We start from the raw sequence: 18,868 nt of genomic DNA on the forward strand, positions 1-18,868 counted from the left end.
GACAATATATTCGGCCCGATGTGTGTATGTGCGTGCACAGCACACAAATGCACAGAGACGCAAGTTAGTTTTAGGTAATGCATGGAAGAGCTCCTTGCAAAGATTAATACAAAATCATTATCTTAGCTTTAAATCAGATGCAACCAGCAAGCTGAAGAACCTAAGTGAAGCAATTTGTCGTCTTTACAAACAAGTTGCATGGCAAAGGATTCTAACAGCACAAATTTCCCCACTCTCTATGCAAATAATCAAGACCGTCAATTGTGTTCATGAGGACCAAATTATGTTGTTTATGCCAACATAATTTTGTCTAAGTTTACAGATGCATCCAATGACAAAATGTATGTGTGTGGTGTGTCAGGGTGTGTGTATGTGCATGAGTCTGCATATCATAGCGAGAGATAGAGATAATTACTAAAGTAATAGAACAAGGCTGGTTTGAAGTCATACTTAGATAGATAACAAATAGTTAATATAAGCAATGACTATTCCGAGCACACAAAAAATTGTCATGAAGTTCCACAAGGTCCTGTGCACGCTCTCTCATTACCAGTCTTGGAGATCTTATATATAACTGTCATGCTAGGTCGCTGTGGGAACTGTTGAATTTCTATGTAACGTGTCCTGAGATAATGTAGATTGAAATTTGGCCCATGCATTAAAATTACAGAGAAATACTCCACCAGTGACTTCAGACCAAGTTTTTTGCGGAGTAATGTGCCGACAATGTAGAATTATTATATCCACATCATTTTAATAAACAAAATGCTCATGGGTGCTAGGAAGGGCTCTGAATCAGAGCCGGACCACTGAACCTGTTTGAAACTAGCAATCAGCTGCCTGGTGCTTAGCAGCACCTTTTGCAAGTTGTAAGACAGAGCCCATTATTTCTAGAACTGGAGAGAATTGGAACTTATAGTATGCTTTTGCATTTAATTTGATTTTGCACCATCAAAGTAGAGTACACAAATGTTCATCATTTGACTGACCGGGATCTGATTTGTCTGCAGTTTTCCCAACATTTCACACTCTGTGTCCCAGTAGACACAGAAGTCTTCAATCTCCAGCTGCTTTTGTCGTAAAAGCTTCTGCACCTGCAAATCAAAGGAAATTCCTTTAAACCTTAAATACAAAGACCCATGGAGGTCCTGAATCAATCAAGGAATCGAATAAGGTTTAAATGTTTGAATAAATGTCATGTCTTAAAAATAAAAATATCTTAATAGTCCAAGACATCATTACAAGAACAATTTCTTTGGTGAAAGTAATGCAAATCTGTATTACTATTGCATGCTTTAAGAAGTCCTTGATTTAAAGCCAAAACATGATATGTGCACTAATGTAAATCCACTTAAAAACTTGATTCATTAATTTCACTCTGTAAATTGAAAAATCACTGAGTAAGCCCTTACCGACTCTTTGGAGGGGTTCTGAGCAGAAACATTTTTGATGCAAACGCCGAAAGAGAAAGGTTTTTCTGGGTTGGAGAAGTCATCCTCAAATCTAAGATGCACATCTTGGATCTTCAGCTACACATATAAGGCAGAACAAATAAACTCAGAGTAAAACAAAAACAGCAGCATGTAAATAATTTGTTAAATAAAAAGTTCTTTGATTTTATCATGCTAACAACATTCACCCAGAAATGTTACTAGCGTCGACACTCTACACAACATTATATTTATTTTCTGTTCGGTTTTATACTTGTCCTACTTACTTTAGCTAGATTAAAAAAGGCCCCTTCCTTTTTGCATGAAATAACAAGTTAAGCTGTAACCTTTGATATGAGAGGGGAGGGGTGGGGGGGCGTGAACTGTACATTGAATTTCTGACCAGCGATTATAGGCTATTCTGTTATGCTCAGACGTCATTTGTTTGTCCTTTCTGTAGGACTGGCAGGGAGACTCTATAAATGGCCGGGTCTGGTTTCCTCTCACAACTGCCTGTTTATGCTGTCTAAATTCTCGACAGAACATTCTTAAAACCAATAAAGAAAACTGAAATAATCCCCTATTCATTCTCTATGAACTGTATTTTAACTATTTATTTATGCATGCATAAATACAATAAATCCATGTGTGTATGTGTGTATGTATGTATGTAATGTAATGTATGTATTTACTGACTTCCATACTTAACCTGGATTGCCTGAACCCAGATTTTTTTTTTGATCCGGTATTTGTGTATCGCGTCTACACAAAGCCCTGTCAAGAAAACACGGAAACGCTGGTGGTTGAAATCGCTGTAAAGACGTCATGGAGCATGCACATAAAGTGAAAGAAGACAAAAGTCGAGATCCTACTAGCAATCTTCCCATTGCTGAACGACTTCTCTACCACCTGAAATCCCTGTTAGAATAGAGCACCGCCATAACCCTCGTTTGTGTTAAATTACTGTTTTGAAACTTCCGTCTATAATAACAATCTTTTCACATCAGATTTGCTCGTTTTGAACAATTAAAGTGTTGCTTAGTAATGTCAGCCCTTTCCTAACCAGCTTCTTCACAACATCGATTTGGTTTTTGTTGTTGCTATTATGAAGTGACGCAGCGGGGTTAATAAGGGTTCAGGCTGAGGTTGCAAGGCGTGGTACTTTCAAGGTTAAATACAACAAGCGGAAAAAGCAGAATCGGGCTGACCGGCGCTGAGAATGGCGCGGCGCGGTGCTTCAGCGTCCAGTCTAAAACTTACCAAGATCAATCTTGTACAGCCGAGGGATGTATTTCCCCTCTGACAGCCAAGCTGGTTCAAAACCTGTCATCCGTGGTGACTGTACAGATGCTTGTCTGGGGGAGGGTGTGCAAAACTTGGACCCGGAGCAGGAGAGCTACTCCCGCTGCTGCTCGCAGGAGAGTTGCTGTTACCATCCACCTGAGAGCGTTTAAAAAACGCGGATATTTTTAGCTACTTCTTAGGTGATTCATGAGACATGTTCTCAGATGCTCTCTGTCTGCTGGTGGGAGGTTGCTCACCTGTGTAGGCGCGCACGAGTCTGTGTATGCGCACATCTGGATGGAACTCGGACATTCGCGATACAGAGAGCAGGGAAAAATCTAAACGTGCGTGCATGTAGAGAAAAAATGACCGACCTCTGGCTATCTGGCGCTATATAAAAAAAAATAATAATAATATTAATTAACTTGATCTTCCGGGGGGGCGGGAGGTGCCGTTGGTGGGGTGTCCCTCTAATAGAATGGTAGGAGAAACACTATTAAGGTTATAAATAGTAAGAGATCTGTACATTTTTACAGGATGGCCACCAGCTCTCCCCTATACACCACCAACACAATTAACATACATGTAAATTGTACGCGTACCAAAATATTTTCCTGCATCCTATATCCAGTTATCTTCCTTCTATCCCAAACTATTACCCGCTGCGCAGTGAAATGACTCCACAACATCAACCGATTTTGGTGTGATTATTACTTCATACTGCTGGGAGTATTTCACAAGATGATTAACTATTGGCGCTGATGAGAGATATTGGTTCCTATCTTGGTTAGCAGCATAGAATAAAACACCTTGTATGATTTTCCAAGAAACTTGTTGGAAGAATGCGGTTTGGGTCAGGGGAGAACTAGGGCTGGGCAATCAAACGATAGCGATGAATATCGCGATATAACTTTTCTTCGATAGAAACGTATGTGGCTATAACATTAATAGAACTCATCCCATCCATGTTTTGACGGAAAACATGAACAACCAATGAGAATAGCAATGAACCATTCATGTGGCTGGTATAGAGTTACACCCAGATCAAGTTAGGTTGAAGCACACAGCATAGAGAGTATGAGGAGCCGCAGCACAGGCACTGCATTGATACCGTGATGGAACATTATAGATTCATGTTTCTGCTAACTATTGTAGAATATAAGAATAGAAGGTGAATATCCCTTGATTATAAGTTTGTATGAGGAGGGACAGCGTGCACGCATGCACGCACGGACGCATACACATAGTGTCTTATGTTAAAGATAGCTTACCTCAATGTTTTCCACAATCCTGGTGACCACTGAGGCAGACACAGAATACCAATAAGACTCTCCCCTCCGTTCACACTCACTCTGGAGAGGACAAAAACACAATGGCACAAATGTACATAGGGAAGAGTTCAATAAAAAAGACCTCAATTACTTGAATAAGTGACAACTTTAATGTTCTACATGTCTACAAGTGCCCCTGTGAGACTGAACTATTTCTTAAAGCCTCAATAACTTTAGGTTACTGTCGTAACCCTGGTTCTCTGAGTAGCATGAGTGAGATGTCTCACTATGTGATCCGCACCCTTGCGTATTCACAGAAGCATTTGTACCAATTCAGTAGCCCTGAGTTGCTGGTAGTCGCGACGTCTGCATCAGGGTTCCACCCCTTAGATACGCCTGATCACTCAAAACAAGCAGACCTCTTTTCGATTCATCCCGGCATCAAGAAGGGCTGTCTGGAGAGACATATCACTTATGATTAAGATTAAGATGCATTTATTAGTCCCAAACACATGCACAGACATGCAAAGGCACACTCATGCAGGTAGGGAAATTTAATCTCTGCTTTTGACCCATCTGGTGCAGGACACATGGAGCAGTGAGCGACCATGTACGGTGCTCGGGGAGCAGATGTTGGGGGAGTAAGGTGCCTTGCTCAGGGGCACTAGACAGGGTAGGGAGAATCCTCTTGGATTTTTGGACAGATCAATCCAGGTTCGTCTTTTTGTTGTCTCTCCGTGGAGTCGAACCAGAGACGAACCAGAGACCTTCTCTGCCCATAGTCCAAGTTTCTGCCACTAGACCACCACCTCTCCCACTGCTTATGCTACTCAGAGCGTCAGGGTTACAAAAATAACCAAAGTTCTCTTTCTTATCATTCATTTCAATGGGATATGGAGACTCCTGTATTGCCCGACAAGCTTATCTCGAGGACTGACCGCCGTCTCCACTTCATGTAGATAGGAGTGGATGAGGCAGATCCACAGAGGAGCCCATGTTCACGACAGCATGGGTCAGGCCAGGGGATTTGACATCCAACCTGTAGAACCTTGCAAACGTGAGGGGCAAGATCAGCTAGCTGCAGCGCAGATGTCTAGGATAAAGACTCCCTTGAACAGGGCCAAAGACCCATGGTAGAATGTGCCCGTAAACCAGTCGGAACCTGCGGTTGGAGAAGGCCAACGCAATGCAGCAATAAAGCCTTGTTCCGTGATAGATTTGCCCCAGCGGGGCTGAGTCTCAGGACACAAATAACGGATCCCCTTCCTAAGCTCCTTGTTGTCTCCACATACCTGTGTAAAGCATGGACAGGCCACAACATGTATTACCGCAGCTGTTCTGCAGAAGTCGGTGGATGAAAATCTGGCCATTCCGCCAGGGCACAGGTCGAGCTGCTCCGGATGAGGGTGAAGTATCTCCTGCCTGCTGGGAGAGCAGGTCCCTGCGCAGCGGGAGAGGCCATGGGGTGCCCTTGGAGGAGCTGTTTTACTTCTGCCAGCCAATGAATGGACGGCCAGTGAGGAGTGATTCAAATCAGTGACAGACAGTTCCCCATCCCAAACAATGTTGGCGGAATCTAGGCCAGAGGGGGGAATGCATAAAGCAGAACGTGCGGGCACCCGTGTGCTAACGCATCCACCTACAGCCGGACACTCTGGTCATGCAGGGAGAAGAACAGTGGGCAACGCAAAATAGCCCAGAGTCACGCGGCTGAAACGTGGGTTGGGTGGAGACCATCAGGAGAAACTTATTGCCAAGGATGCTGTGGCTTAGCATTGCCCCATTTTAGAAGCTACTACTGGGCATCACAATTTCTAATATTGGTCTCATGGATTAGGCTAGATGTGGAAACAAAATGAGTAGATATAACAGAACAGAGCTCTGTAACTAATATATCAATTTCGGCCCTCCCTTTCATGGAGGCATAAGTATTATGGATATTTAAGATTCAAAATGAGTGACTAAACCATACCCTAGATGTTTTGGGCAAAGATAAGAACATTTTTTAATTAACCAGTCATTACATAGGGCAACTAAAATAGCTTATATTTGTGACTTTTAGCCAGCTAAACTGGAGAGTGGTTTTAGTAGTTGGGCAAGGAATGATCCTTTGAGGGAACTACTCTAAGGGCTTTCTCACAACTTCGGATCCAATATGGCATTTTGCCTAATGAGATTTTCAGATATATATTTTTTTTTTACTTTATTTTTATTGAAGAGAAACACAAACATTCCTTGACAACATCACAACTTATATATGACAGCGCTAAAGACAAGAAGAAAAAGAAAAAAAAAGAAAGTTGAGTAATACTGATTAGTGAAAAATAATAAATAAATGGACAGTTAAGACATTCAATCGTACCACAGGATTCCTCTCAGTTAGAGGGGTATCCTGCAATAGGTAGCCACCTCCTAACAAAAAAATCAGACCTTAATTGTAATTGAGCAGTTAAAGCCTCCATTCCATACACCTCCCTCAGCTTCTGTTTCCACTGTGCCACTGTAGGTGGCTGAGGATTCAACCATTTTATTGTCAGCATTTTCCTAGCAGTCATCAAGAATATATGTAACAAGTGCTCTTGGTCTCTTGTGTACATGCCTTCAGGAGTTAGATCGAATGAAACTGACTTGGGGTGAACAGTATATTAATTCCCCAAACTTGATCTAATCTCGCTCTTTATCCCCTTTCAAAAACGAAGCTTTATTGGGCAATCCCAAAATATGTGTGAGTGGTCGCCAACCATTCCACATCATCTACAGCAGTATATTGCCGCTGGATTATCTGCAAATTTAGAGACCACGGAGGGCGTCTTAAAGAACCTAGTCTTCATCTTCCAATCAAAATCCTTCCACATGTTACTATTGATACCTTTATGACATCCAATGCACATTGTTTCCCACTCCCCATCCTCAATTATAATATTTAACTCCAGCTCCCATTTGTTTTTAATATAAAAAGTGTTGTCTGATGTATCCAGTAACAGATTCCTGTATATATGGGAAACATGATTTTTACTGGGTAATTGATGTTTAGTTATATTAATAAAGTAAATTTCAATGTTCGTTGGAGAATTTTTGATTATATTCCAATCTGTATGGTTTGTAATGTAATTTCTTATCTGAAAATACCGGAACATATCACTTAAGATTAAGATGCATTTATTAGTCCCAAACACATGCACAGACATGCAAAGGCACACTCATGCAGGTAGGGAAATGTAATCTCTGCTTTTGACCCATCTGGTGCAGGACACACAGAGCAGTGAGCGTCCATGTACGGCGCTCGGGAGCAGATGTTGGGGGAGTAAGGTGCCTTGCTCAGGGGCACTATACAGGGTAGGGAGAATCCTCTTGGATTTTTGGACAGATCAATCCAGGTTCGTCTTTTTGTTGTCTCTCCGTGGAGACGAACCAGAGACCTTCTCTGCCCATAGTCCAAGTTGTCTTGTAGATAGGAGAATGGCTGTATACCGGTGTCACAAAGCAACTGGTCAATAACCCTCAGGTTTCTGCCTGCCCACCTCTTAAAAGTGATATCTGTTGTTGAGGGGGGGAAATCTGGATTTCCACTAATCTGCATAGCCATGAAAACAAGTCTAGCCCCCTCTGCTGGAGATGATGGGGATTAATGGGTGACTTCTCACACATCTTTTGGGATTGCCCAAAACTAAAAGTATTCTGGAAGGAGATAATTAGGGCTGCCACTAACGACTATTTTTCTATAGATTAATCTGTCAACTATTTTACAGAATAGTCAATTAATCTAAACGATACATTTTCCTCCCAAAAAAAAAACAAGGAAAGCCAGGAGCCTCCTATCCGCCCCCCCGTTAAACCTTTGTGCAGTTCACATGGGCTGCGATGAACCTGCCGGCCCTGAGAAATGCGCCCCTGTGTGAACAGCCGGGCGCCACGGCCTCCGGTGTAAACCTGGCGTTATGTAGTGATATTGAAGAAGAACATAAATGCATAATTTGAGTGGGTCCGACGCGTCGTTTAAAAATATGGATGTCGACTCATTTTCAGCGTCGACGTCATTGATGACGTCGACTAATCGCGGCAGCCCTACAGATAATGAGTGAAATTGGAGAGATTTTATAGTTGAAAATATTACTTGGACCACAGGGGCTGGTTTTAGGGAATATACCTTCATGTGGATTCGGAAAAAAACAAAATGTATGCGTGCAGGGCCCTGGCATTAAGCTTTGAGCAGCATTAACACGCAGGGCATCCTCCAGGTGGGCTGTTTAACCGATAAGCATCAAACATTGTTATTTACAGAACTGCGTCGTACAGATACAGTGGATATAAATAGTCTACAAACCCCTGTTAAAATGCAAGGTTTTTGTGATGTAAACAAATGAGACAAAGATAAATCCTGTCTGAACTTTTTCCACCTTTAATGTGACCTATAACGTGAACAATTTGATTGAAAAAACAAACTTTTAGGGGGGAAACTAAAAATAAAAAAATAAAATAATGTCGTTGCATAAGTGTGCACACCCTCTTATAACTGGGGATGTGGCTGTATTCAAAATCAATCACATCAAACTCATGTTAAATAGTTAGTAAACACCTGCCTTCATTTACAGTGACTCTAATTAATCCCAAATAAAGTTCAACTGTTTTAGTAGGATTTTCCTGACATTCTCTTAGTGGCATCTTACAGCAAGTGCCATGATTCGCAGAGAGCTTCCAAATCATCAGAGGGATCTCACTGTTGAAAGGTATCAGTCAGGAGAAGGGTACAAAATAATTTCCAAGGCATTTGATGATGTTCTCCTGCACGTGGCATCTATTGCACTTCTGTCCGTCCTGGGAGAGGGATCCCTCACATGTGGCTCTCTCTGAGGTTTCTACATATTTTTACCCTGTTAAAAGGGTTTTTTGTAGTTTTTCCTTACTCTTGCTGAGGGTTAAGGACAGAGGATGTCACACCCTGTTAAAGCCCTATGAGATGAATTGTAATTTGTGAATATGGGCTATACAAATAAAATTTGATTGATTGATTGATTGATTAGATATACCATGATACACAGTGAAGACTATCATCATCAAGTGGAGAAAATATGGCACAATGGTGACATTGCCAAGTACTGGACATCCCTCCAAAATGTATGAAAAGACAACAAGAAAACTGGTCAGGGAGGCGTCCAAGAGGCCGACAGCAACATTAAAGGAGCTACAGGAATTTCTGGCAACGACCGGCTGTGAACTACATGTGACAACAATCTTCTGTATTCTTCATGTGTTTGTGCTATGGGAAAGGGTGGCAAGACAAAAGCCTTTTCTTACCAAGAAAAACATCCAAGCCCGGCTAAACTTTTTAAAAACATACATGAAGTCTCCAAAAAGCATGTGGGAAAATGTGTTTTGGTCTGATGAAACCGAGGTTGAATTTTTTGGCCATAATTCCAAAAAGGTATGTTTGGCACAAAAACAACACTGCACATCACCCAAAGAACACCATACCCACAGTGATGCATGGTGGTGGCAGCATAATGCTTTGGGGCTGTTTTACTGTTTTCCTCAAGGTTGAGGAAAATTATGAACAGTTAAAAAATACAAGTAAGTTTTGGCACAAAACCTTCAGGCTTCCGTTTCGAAAGATGAAGATAAATTTCACCTATCAGCACGACAACGACCCAAAGCATGAATCCAAACCAACAAAAACATGGCTTCACCAGAAGAAGGTTATCTTTGGAATGGGCCAGCCAGACCCCAGACCTGATTCCAATTGAACATCTGTGGGGTGATCTGCAGAGAGCTGTGCACAGGAGATGCCCTCGCAATATGAAAGATTTGGAGCCCTTTTGCAAAGAAAAGTGGGCAAATATTGACAAGTCAAGATGTGCCATGCTAATATGCTACCCCAAAAGACTGAGTGCTGTAATAAAATCAAAAGGTGCTTCAACAAAGTATTAGGTTAAGGTTGTGCAGACTTCTGCAACCAGGTTATTGTAAGTTTTCTATTTATTTTTTCCCCCCTAAAATAATTCAATTTGTTTTTCAACTGAATTGTTCACGTTAAAGGTCACATTAATGGTGGAAAAAGTTCGGACAGGATTTATCTTTGTCTCATTTGTTTACATCACAAAAACCTTGTTTTAACAGGGGTGTGTAGACTTTGTATATCCACTGTAGGTACTGATGCAGCATATCTTTGGAAGGCTAAGATCCGATCAACACAGCCGGTACAATCAACGTCTCGGTCAGACTGACATCAAAATCAAAACACTGACAAAGTCAACGTCACTCACCTAAGAAGCATCATATTAATCCACAGATGGATAACATTCCAACAAAAACGGTCTTGGTACATTGCCAGAGGACCAGACGATCTAATCCAGTAACATAATCAGTCCAAAACACACCATTATATCATAGAATAGGCAGAGTCAGCTGTTGCTTATTCTCAGAGCAGCCAGCAGCTCCGTGTAAACTTTGATGTACTTTCACTCGTAACTCCTGTTTACATGTATACAAAGCAACTCTCCTGCTATCAAAATGGTGGCTGGCAGCTCCTATTTGGTTAAGTGAGCTGTCAATCTAAACTTGACCCAATAGGAGCTGGCATGGGTTGTCCACAGCCTACAATAGCCAACGAGACTCGTTGGCTATTGAAAACTCTTCTGACGTGTAAAGACTGACTCAATTGCAACCAATTGTTCTGATGACTGCCGTATCGTTTAGCCATGAAATTTTCAACATGAAGATGTGCTTCTTCACGAGATAAATATACAGAAACACCAAGTAAGTCACTGCGCAACAATGTCCAACTGGTCCCAGAGCATCTTGCGTCCCTGTTTTGTCCCCAATAAACATGAATGATGTTTATATACATTTTAAACCATATCACCGGTTTTGTCTCCTTTGAATAAAAGTATGATTTATAGTGTAAAAGTAGCTTTTTAGACTAATTGGTTACCATGGTTACAAAGGGTCCTTGGGAGTCTCCAAATGGCCTTTATGGAGAACGCCTAGACATACCCTTAGGAAAAAATCTGTAAAATATTCATTGTCTGTGGTATTTTTATCAAATCCGAACCTGGGCTAGTCACGGCTTCATGCTAGGGTCCTGTATTGGAGACATGACTTGGTGTAGTGGAAAATAGCAAAGTGTGCTTGAAACCTATTTGATAGTTGAAGAGTAACATTTGGCATACCTGTCTAAGACTCCATGACCTTAAATGTTTATGACCTGAAATCTGTATGACCTTTCTATATACCTGTTTGACCTTTCCATTAATTATTGACTATCCAAAGAACCCAATGAAAATGTATGTAAATCATTTGTTCCTTTGCTCTGGTTCCTGTCTTAAACTACCCTACAAAACCAGTCTGAACTGGCTCAGGGAAACAGCCTTGTTCTCCTATATAAGACCAGTGCATTTGACTGTTCTGGATCTTCACTCTGCAATCCTTGTGACTCCCTGTGTTGATCCTTTCTGGAAAAGCCCCTAATTAAATACACGTAGATAACTTTGCTGTTTCCATCCTCTTGTATCTCCAGATTTCCATCACAGTCTCATTGTGTTTTCCAGCTCATAAGTCCCAGCTAGAGGCATCTGCAGGCATCTGTTTACGCAAAAATATTCAGGCGGAAATAAAAACCTTCTAATTAACTGTTTTCCAACTGCTATTACTCAATACCAGTAATACTTAGAGTGATTCTGGGTGGGGAGTTCGGAAAGTAACTTTTCAAAAGAGACCAAGACCATGCATATACTCCAAATGGTTCAAGAACAGCTTTCAATTTACTCAGACAGGCGTTTTAGGCGAATCTCACCCGCCTCTTAACAGGTTAATAGCCCACAAAATGATCACAACTGACTGGCTCAAAACCCAGACACCTACCTTGGACCAATGGACCCAAAGACTCAAGAAAATATACAGTAAGAGCGAAACCAAAATTCATGATGGACATTTATTTAGAGAAATGGTCGTCTGTCATAAGGTATTAAGCAAAGTGAACATATTGTATTTATTTGGAATATGAATGTAACCCCTTAACTCATATGTCTTATGCCATTGAATTGGTAATGTTTCTTTTGTATTTTAGGACCAAGACTATTTGTATGTAGTTCATACTGTGTGAGACTCACTGTCAAGGAACTTGTTTTAATAATTGTTCAAAAACAGAGAAGATATTTCTCCCCGTAACACCCGGGGAGACTGTTGAAACAGGGGGGTATGCAGGGAATTGAAGCCTGTAGCCCTTGGCCAGTGTTCTCGATACCCATTCTGACACGTCACATTTTTTCCAACTCTCTAAACTTATAGTTAGGGGGGAGTGAGGCTCTGTCTGAGACAGACGATCTCTGGGGGCCCGCTCTAGCTGTAGAATGCTGTCCCCTAGCGCAGGAGTTCCCAAACTTTTCCGCCGCCGACCCCCAAAGTAACGGTGCCAGAGACTGGTAACCACAACCGACCCTGGAGGTGTTATATGATGTTGCGCACAGCCACGCACTATTAGGCCAATGCAACACAGGCATTAATACAACACGGGGCGCGGAGCAAAACAGCATTATCCAGCTCACAGGTTTATAATTTATCCCCATACATGGCCAGATTTACAGCTACAGCAGCGGGTTTAATTTAGTAAGGACTTTCTTTTGGCCTTGCAACTCTTGCTCGTTCCGCTAATTCGTGTCCTAATAACCTCATGGGTCAACTAAAAAAGGAAAAAACTGATGGAAATGTTTTTATTGCATGTTTTTATTATAATTTCAACTCAAATATGTGTATATATTTATGCATTAAAGGGTTACAAATTCGCGACTCCACGGTGGGTCATCCTAGTGTATGACATGGCCCATGCAGCCAAGAACTATTGCGCATGCTTGGACTGACTGACTCTGGACAAGCAGAATGTGATGTTTCAGCAAAGCTGGGACGCTGTCTCCCTATTGTGATTCAGGGGGAAAACACTGTGCTCTACAACTTTGTGTTTTTATGTACATTTGTATCCCTGCTCCCTCGGCTGTGAGCCTGGATGTGTCAGTGGAAAAGCCTTTATTTTCACAAACTGTGTGTGACTGCTTGGGAGATATTGATGTGGTGTTGAACAGTTCCATATCTGAACCCTTTCTCTCCGCCTCTTGAATAGATCTCGTCCTCTCTTGTAGCACCAACATCGACAGGCACTTCCCCCACAGCCTGTACAGTGCAAAGCGTAGGCAGATGTCTGCAATTGTGGGGATCTCTTCCCACACAGAACTTTTTGGCATGTCGGCTATCACGCCAAAAAGCTGGCCTGGTATGCTGACAACATGTAGGTGACGTTGAGAGCCCTCAGTGTCAAACCTGCTGCTTTATAAGCTTGCTTTGTCATGCCGGATTTGAAGCATTCAGCTTTCGCACAGATTGTGGGAGCTCTGGGTGAGGCAGCCGACAGCTGTGGGTGATGGTGAGCTGCCATCAGCGGATCCATGGGCAGCATACTGGCCATGGCATGTTTGTCTATCCCTTCAAAATCCAGGGAAGACGCACCACTAACTCCGGGAACATAGGCAGAAGCTGTCGCACAGTCCATTTAGCTTGGGGTAATTTCTTCCCCTCGTAGCGGGACTTTGGGGCCTTCTCCAAGACCTCAGACCATGGTATACCCAGTCTCTCCGCGCCCCGCTTACACATGCCGTGCATTTCCTTACTTGGCTGAGGCGTAACCGCCTTACCTGAGCCCTTTGCTGGGCTTGGAGAGCTGAGACCATTTGTAGGTGGTAGGAAAAATAGAATCCTAATTCTCGTCGTCACCATCCGACACCAGACAATCCTCCCTGTCAGACTCATTCTACTCATTGTAATCCAAAAGGACGGGTGGCTCCGTTTGAGGGTTTAGCATATGAGTAGACCCACGGCGCTGAATCTCCGGTTCAGGATTTCGTCCTCTTACTAACCCCCCACCCTGACGCAGACACCACGACTGCCAGCCACTCAGGGATGGCGAATTGGTACAAGAGCTTCTGTGAATCCGCGGAACTCGTTTCCCATAGTGGGACATCAAAACATATGCTAAGAAAGAGAACTGAAGGATTTGTAGTTTGTTTTACATTAACCATAACTCAGTAAAATAAAATATATAAAAATGATGGAGTTGATCCACCTACTTTGAATTTGTCTTCGAGAGCCCGGAGGAGACGTTTTTTGCGCTCGTTCTCCTCTTCTCTCTCTCTCTCTGCATCATACTCCTGCAGCTGAACTGGACCAATGATCAGGTTGAGCTGGGACATGGAAATGGCCCATGGGTCACTGTGAGGCCGGTAAAAAGGGATCTGGAGGGTAATCTTTCCAATGAAGCCTAGTGAAAGAGAACATGATGTGTGGGTGATGACAAAAAAAAAAATAGCATAAGAGTGAAAACACAATTACACATACTCTGAATCTTGGTATACATTTACATATAACTACCTCTGCCGAGGTGGTTACGTTAACAGCTGTTTTTTATTTAGCAGTATTATACAACTACTGTCGAAAAAGTGGATTTCCATGAAATGTGGCGGAAGGATGCAGTAGGGGTCATTAAGGCCCCATCAATATTGGGATGGATCGGATGTTAATTTTTTCCCCCACTTTCTTTAACAATGCAGAATAGGATGTTTTCAAAATTTCTATTGATTTCTCAGAGAATAATTCATGACATTTACAGGATTGATATTTATTTATTTTTGAGCTGAGGTAAGGTATTTGTAAAGCTTCTAAAGATGGTATTGATCATCTATTCTGATCATAGGTTGTTGTTTGTTGTTTAAAAGCGGTCGCCTGATAGTGATGTGGGGGGGGGGGTCAAGCCTTCTTATTGGGTGAGGATGAGTTGCAGTCGGAAGTACGGCGAAGGAAGGAGTGAGGAGACGCCGCAGTGACAGCTCTCAAAAAGTGGAGGCAGTGAAATCCCTCAGGACTACCGCAACAGGACCCCGGAGAGACAGAGAAGAAAACAATTAAGCGCAGTATGAAGGTCGCCGACTGCCGGTGTCGCTGGTGGTCGAGCTGACTCACTGGCTGACTCACTGACTGACTGACTGACTGACTGTGTGATCCTTATTTTCTTTCATTTTTTGACGTTTACTATTTGTCCACTAGCTGCGCTTCTAGCCGGAAGGAAATCATGAACGAATAGATTGCATTGCGCCATCTGTAGGATTATAAGCGGCACTGTTTTTTCCGCCTTAAACAAAATAATTAAAAGTAGGCTACGGACAAAATATCGATTTGGGAGGCAGCTTGGCGATTTAAAAACAGTCATTCACAAGAACTGCCATTAGTAACTGAATCGTTTATTTCCCCCCATCCCTAATGTGAAACACAGTGTTTCCCCCAGTAAATGTCTCAGTCAAGGTGGTAAGCAGGCGGCGGTGCTGTTGGCGCGGCGCGTAGCGGCGCGGCGAAAATTTTTGGGGGTATTTTGCTCAAAGATGCCAGTACGCATGAATGAAATAAACAACTGTTTATTTCAATATAAATAAACAACAGTAGGTACAAATGTTGTGGAAAACATGCAGGCACTACAAAATAGGGTTTAAGCCGGTTTTTAAGAAAAATCAAGCTGCCTCGGAAGATGACAGTTTGTGATGTCGGATTCCGTTCAAATTAACCGCCTATTCATTGTGGACGGCAAGAAAAAAAAAGTTTTCGCGCATGCGCACCTGATTCTGTATGATTTAACATGTACGCAAATAAGCATCATTCTTTGTGCCTTATTTACGTAAATGGTATGCCACATAAGCCTTTACGTTACATATCATTCATGGACCAATTAAAATCGAGATATTACTAGACATTTACGCAGCTTAAGGCCAATGTATGCTACTCCGAGTCCGTTGCGGACTGACGGAGCGGAAGGACCCTTTTTGATTTATAGTTCTACGAGCCTTTTTGTTGTGAAAACAATTCACCGCCAGAACAGTAGATGGCGCAACTGAAGTCGAGCTTAGAGAAGCCTACCTCATGAGGTATATAGAAGAAGTCCACGCTGGTTTATTTACGTCCTCCCGGCTCCTCACACACAGTGAACGATGGCAGCTAACAGAAAAAGGATGTTGATGACGCGACAGTTTTTGCTGAATAAAGTGACACCCAGCGGGTCATAATGCTTATGTTATCGTGTCTTAACGCAGCGGTTCCCCGGTCTTGTTTCCAAACTGCGTTGCTAATTCAACAGCTGCAACAGCTTGAAGCTACACGGAGGCAGCTAGCTTCCCCCCAGCTTCCACACACAGTCAGCAGGGACACCCGATACTAACTACTACCGTTAGTTAGTATCGATCTAAAGTGTTTGCTTCTAACCTGACGGTGTTTGAGAGAGTGTCATGAGCCGTGGGATTAAAGTCAGCGGGTTTTTGCGCTGTTCCCACCGCAGTTAGCATGGTGGTTAGCCCGCTAGCCTCGTTATGAAAGTTCGTTATAACAGTATGTGACCGTACACACGTGCCGTAAGTGCTCTAACCAGCCACCGTCAGCCGGACAACGCCGCTGGCTTAACACACTTGTCACATTAATTATAGAGTCGTAGTTGTGATTTTGGTTTATTGTGATGTAGGGAATGGAACAGGAAGTTTCCATTCCGAAATGCTGGCGTTAGCGGACCAATCACAGCCAAGGGCTATCCGTGGGCTCTCCGCCATTTCGACGTGTAGTTAGAAAAAGGAGAGCTGCACGAAAAGCTCTCCGAGGAGCCGCGGAGAGGCACGGAGAGGGCGTTCCACGTTGGAGAAGGCGGTCCTATCTGTCCGTTATGCTGTAGTCCTACATAATGATGAATGCTGTCTTTTATTTTTAAGTTGAATAGAAGTAGTACCGGTAGTTTGAATCGGCGAAGGTTTGACTTGTTGCCTTACGTTTATTCTGCCCTTGGTGTGAGGGACGGGTCCGTTAAGTCGATGGATGCGATGTTTAATCATTTAGACCAAACTACAGTAGGGTACGGGCAAACCTGAAGTCACCGTCGTGACATTTCATATACGTCCCGTCTGTGTGTGTGAGTGAGTGAGTGAGTGAGTGAGTGAGTGAGTGAGTGAGAGAGAAAGAAAGAAAGGGAGGAACTTATTTGAAATCGGCCGTGCGTGCCTGTTTGTTGTTTATTGTTTTTGATTTAACAATATATAGGTTTAGAGAAATCTGGCTTTCAGATCTCAGTGCCTACCCACTCACTGACCTCACCGCACGTCACTGGCGGTAGATTGACAGGTGACTATGATAGACTATGCAACAATATAATCAACCACCAGATGTCGCCGTCTCAATTACACTCAAAAAACTTTATTGGCACGACTAATGTTGTAAACAGTATTACCTGAGTATTATCAATGCCATTTTTTTTTTTTTTTCAACTTTTTTTTTTTTTTTTTTTTTTTTTCAATATATTGGTAGTCAAGGCGGGGCCCTAGTCTTGTTAAGGCGGCCGCCTTAACAAGATAGTGCTGGGGGAAACCCTGAAACAGATACATTACTTTTATTTGATCAGTTTCCCACTTGGCATGTAGATGGCCAAGGTTAGCGCGGTGTCAAATTTGTTGCAATTTGGACACCTAATAGATTCAAAAATAATAAAGTTTAAATAAACAAGCGATCGATGCTCTGTAGCAGTCAGTTAGAGCGGGTCAGTGTGCCTTCAGTCTGTGGACCACTATGTCCTAAGATAAACAACAGCAGTGGAGGGCAACTGGGTTGTCATAATCACCACCCAGTCATTTAATCATTTAATTACTTTACTTCACCATATCAAACTAAGACACAGACACAAAGCACCATCATGAACATTCATTGAATCACTTTCTGTTAGGCAATTTGTCTTCAGAGAAAATCATAAGATTAATTTTGTTGCTGCAATGCTTTATATAAAGCTGAATTAAATAACATCAGTTCAAACTTTATTTGTATAGCCCATATTAGAAAAGTACAATTTGCTACATAGGGCTTTTTACGATTACAGGAGATCTGTTCTTCCTTCAGGCTATCTCGCAACTCCTTTTAATTTCATTGTTTAAGAAGAAGCGACACTCCGCTTTGTCAATAACATAAATATACATTTACAGGATATTATAATGATCAGCTCTACATGTGAGTGATTAGAAAAGAAGGCTATAATCTGAGCTTTTCCTACCATTTAAATGCTTTGGTGCAGCATCCAAGCCTTAACTGAATGGATCAACGTGGACAGCATTAAAATAACTAAATAAGTGTTGAAGTCAGTGTATGTAATCTGAGGTAAAACATGTGATATAAGTCAGCTAGTGTCTCTTACCAGCTTTGACTTCAAATGGCAGATCAAAGTCTCGGAGGGCATCTTTCCTCAGAGGGAGGTTCTCCAACTCCACTGCACCTGAGTAATGATAGGAAACAGATCATCATAGTCTGTGCCAAGCATGTGCTGCCTCACTATTACACCAAGTGTTGACGATTGAATATTGGGTTAACAGTTTTTACACAGTGCCTGTGATATGATTGTATGGTCGTTTTAGAGGACTTAGTTTGTGATTCTGTTGAACTGTTTACGTTACACTTTTCAAGTGCGTCTATATTATGTCCACTCTTTTACTCCCCAAGGAGTTCTGCCTGGCAAGCCCATTATCATCCATTGAATCTCTTGGTAATTGTAAGTGTATTATACAAGTGCAACTAAACTTCCTTAACCAAGGTGTAGTCGGAAGCGATGGGTTTTTAGCCAGTTCAACCATTTGGGAGCCAGGACAGCAAACAATAATTCTTTTTTTGAGAGGCTAGGTGTCCCTCAAAGTCCCTTTTAGATGTGGCTTCTTAGGACTTATGAATTCAAAATTGACTGTTTTTCAATCATTTTAAAAACGTCTTATTTTCTTGTGTTTGCACTCTTCATCTGTAACATTTATTCTCATATTTCTTCCCTGATGTCATCTAATATTGTGT

General features: G+C 42.2%; 2 protein-coding genes across 4 annotated transcripts in view; one reads left to right on the forward strand and one right to left on the reverse strand.

Moving 5' to 3' along the window:
- The window catches only part of vps13d (vacuolar protein sorting 13 homolog D), a 123,329-nt gene that overhangs the window by 99,011 nt on the left and 5,450 nt on the right, over nucleotides 1-18,868 (reverse strand). For all 3 annotated transcript variants that reach the window (XM_062392890.1, XM_062392888.1, XM_062392889.1), the window contains exons 4-8: nucleotides 18,228-18,305; nucleotides 14,095-14,285; nucleotides 3,986-4,066; nucleotides 1,413-1,529; nucleotides 990-1,094 (exon numbers count right to left, since the gene is read on the reverse strand). In XM_062392890.1, the coding sequence (XP_062248874.1) occupies nucleotides 990-1,094; nucleotides 1,413-1,529; nucleotides 3,986-4,066; nucleotides 14,095-14,285; nucleotides 18,228-18,305 (572 nt within the window). The remainder of the gene's footprint in view (nucleotides 1-989; nucleotides 1,095-1,412; nucleotides 1,530-3,985; nucleotides 4,067-14,094; nucleotides 14,286-18,227; nucleotides 18,306-18,868) is intronic.
- The window catches only part of asxl1 (ASXL transcriptional regulator 1), a 271,209-nt gene continuing 261,094 nt past the window's right edge, over nucleotides 8,754-18,868 (forward strand). The window contains exon 1 of the mRNA XM_062392894.1: nucleotides 8,754-8,837. Coding sequence (XP_062248878.1) covers nucleotides 8,821-8,837 — 17 coding nt within the window. The 5' untranslated portion in view covers nucleotides 8,754-8,820. The remainder of the gene's footprint in view (nucleotides 8,838-18,868) is intronic.

Source organism: Platichthys flesus, chromosome 7, assembly GCF_949316205.1.
Source record: "Platichthys flesus chromosome 7, fPlaFle2.1, whole genome shotgun sequence".
NCBI lineage: Eukaryota > Metazoa > Chordata > Actinopteri > Pleuronectiformes > Pleuronectidae > Platichthys > Platichthys flesus.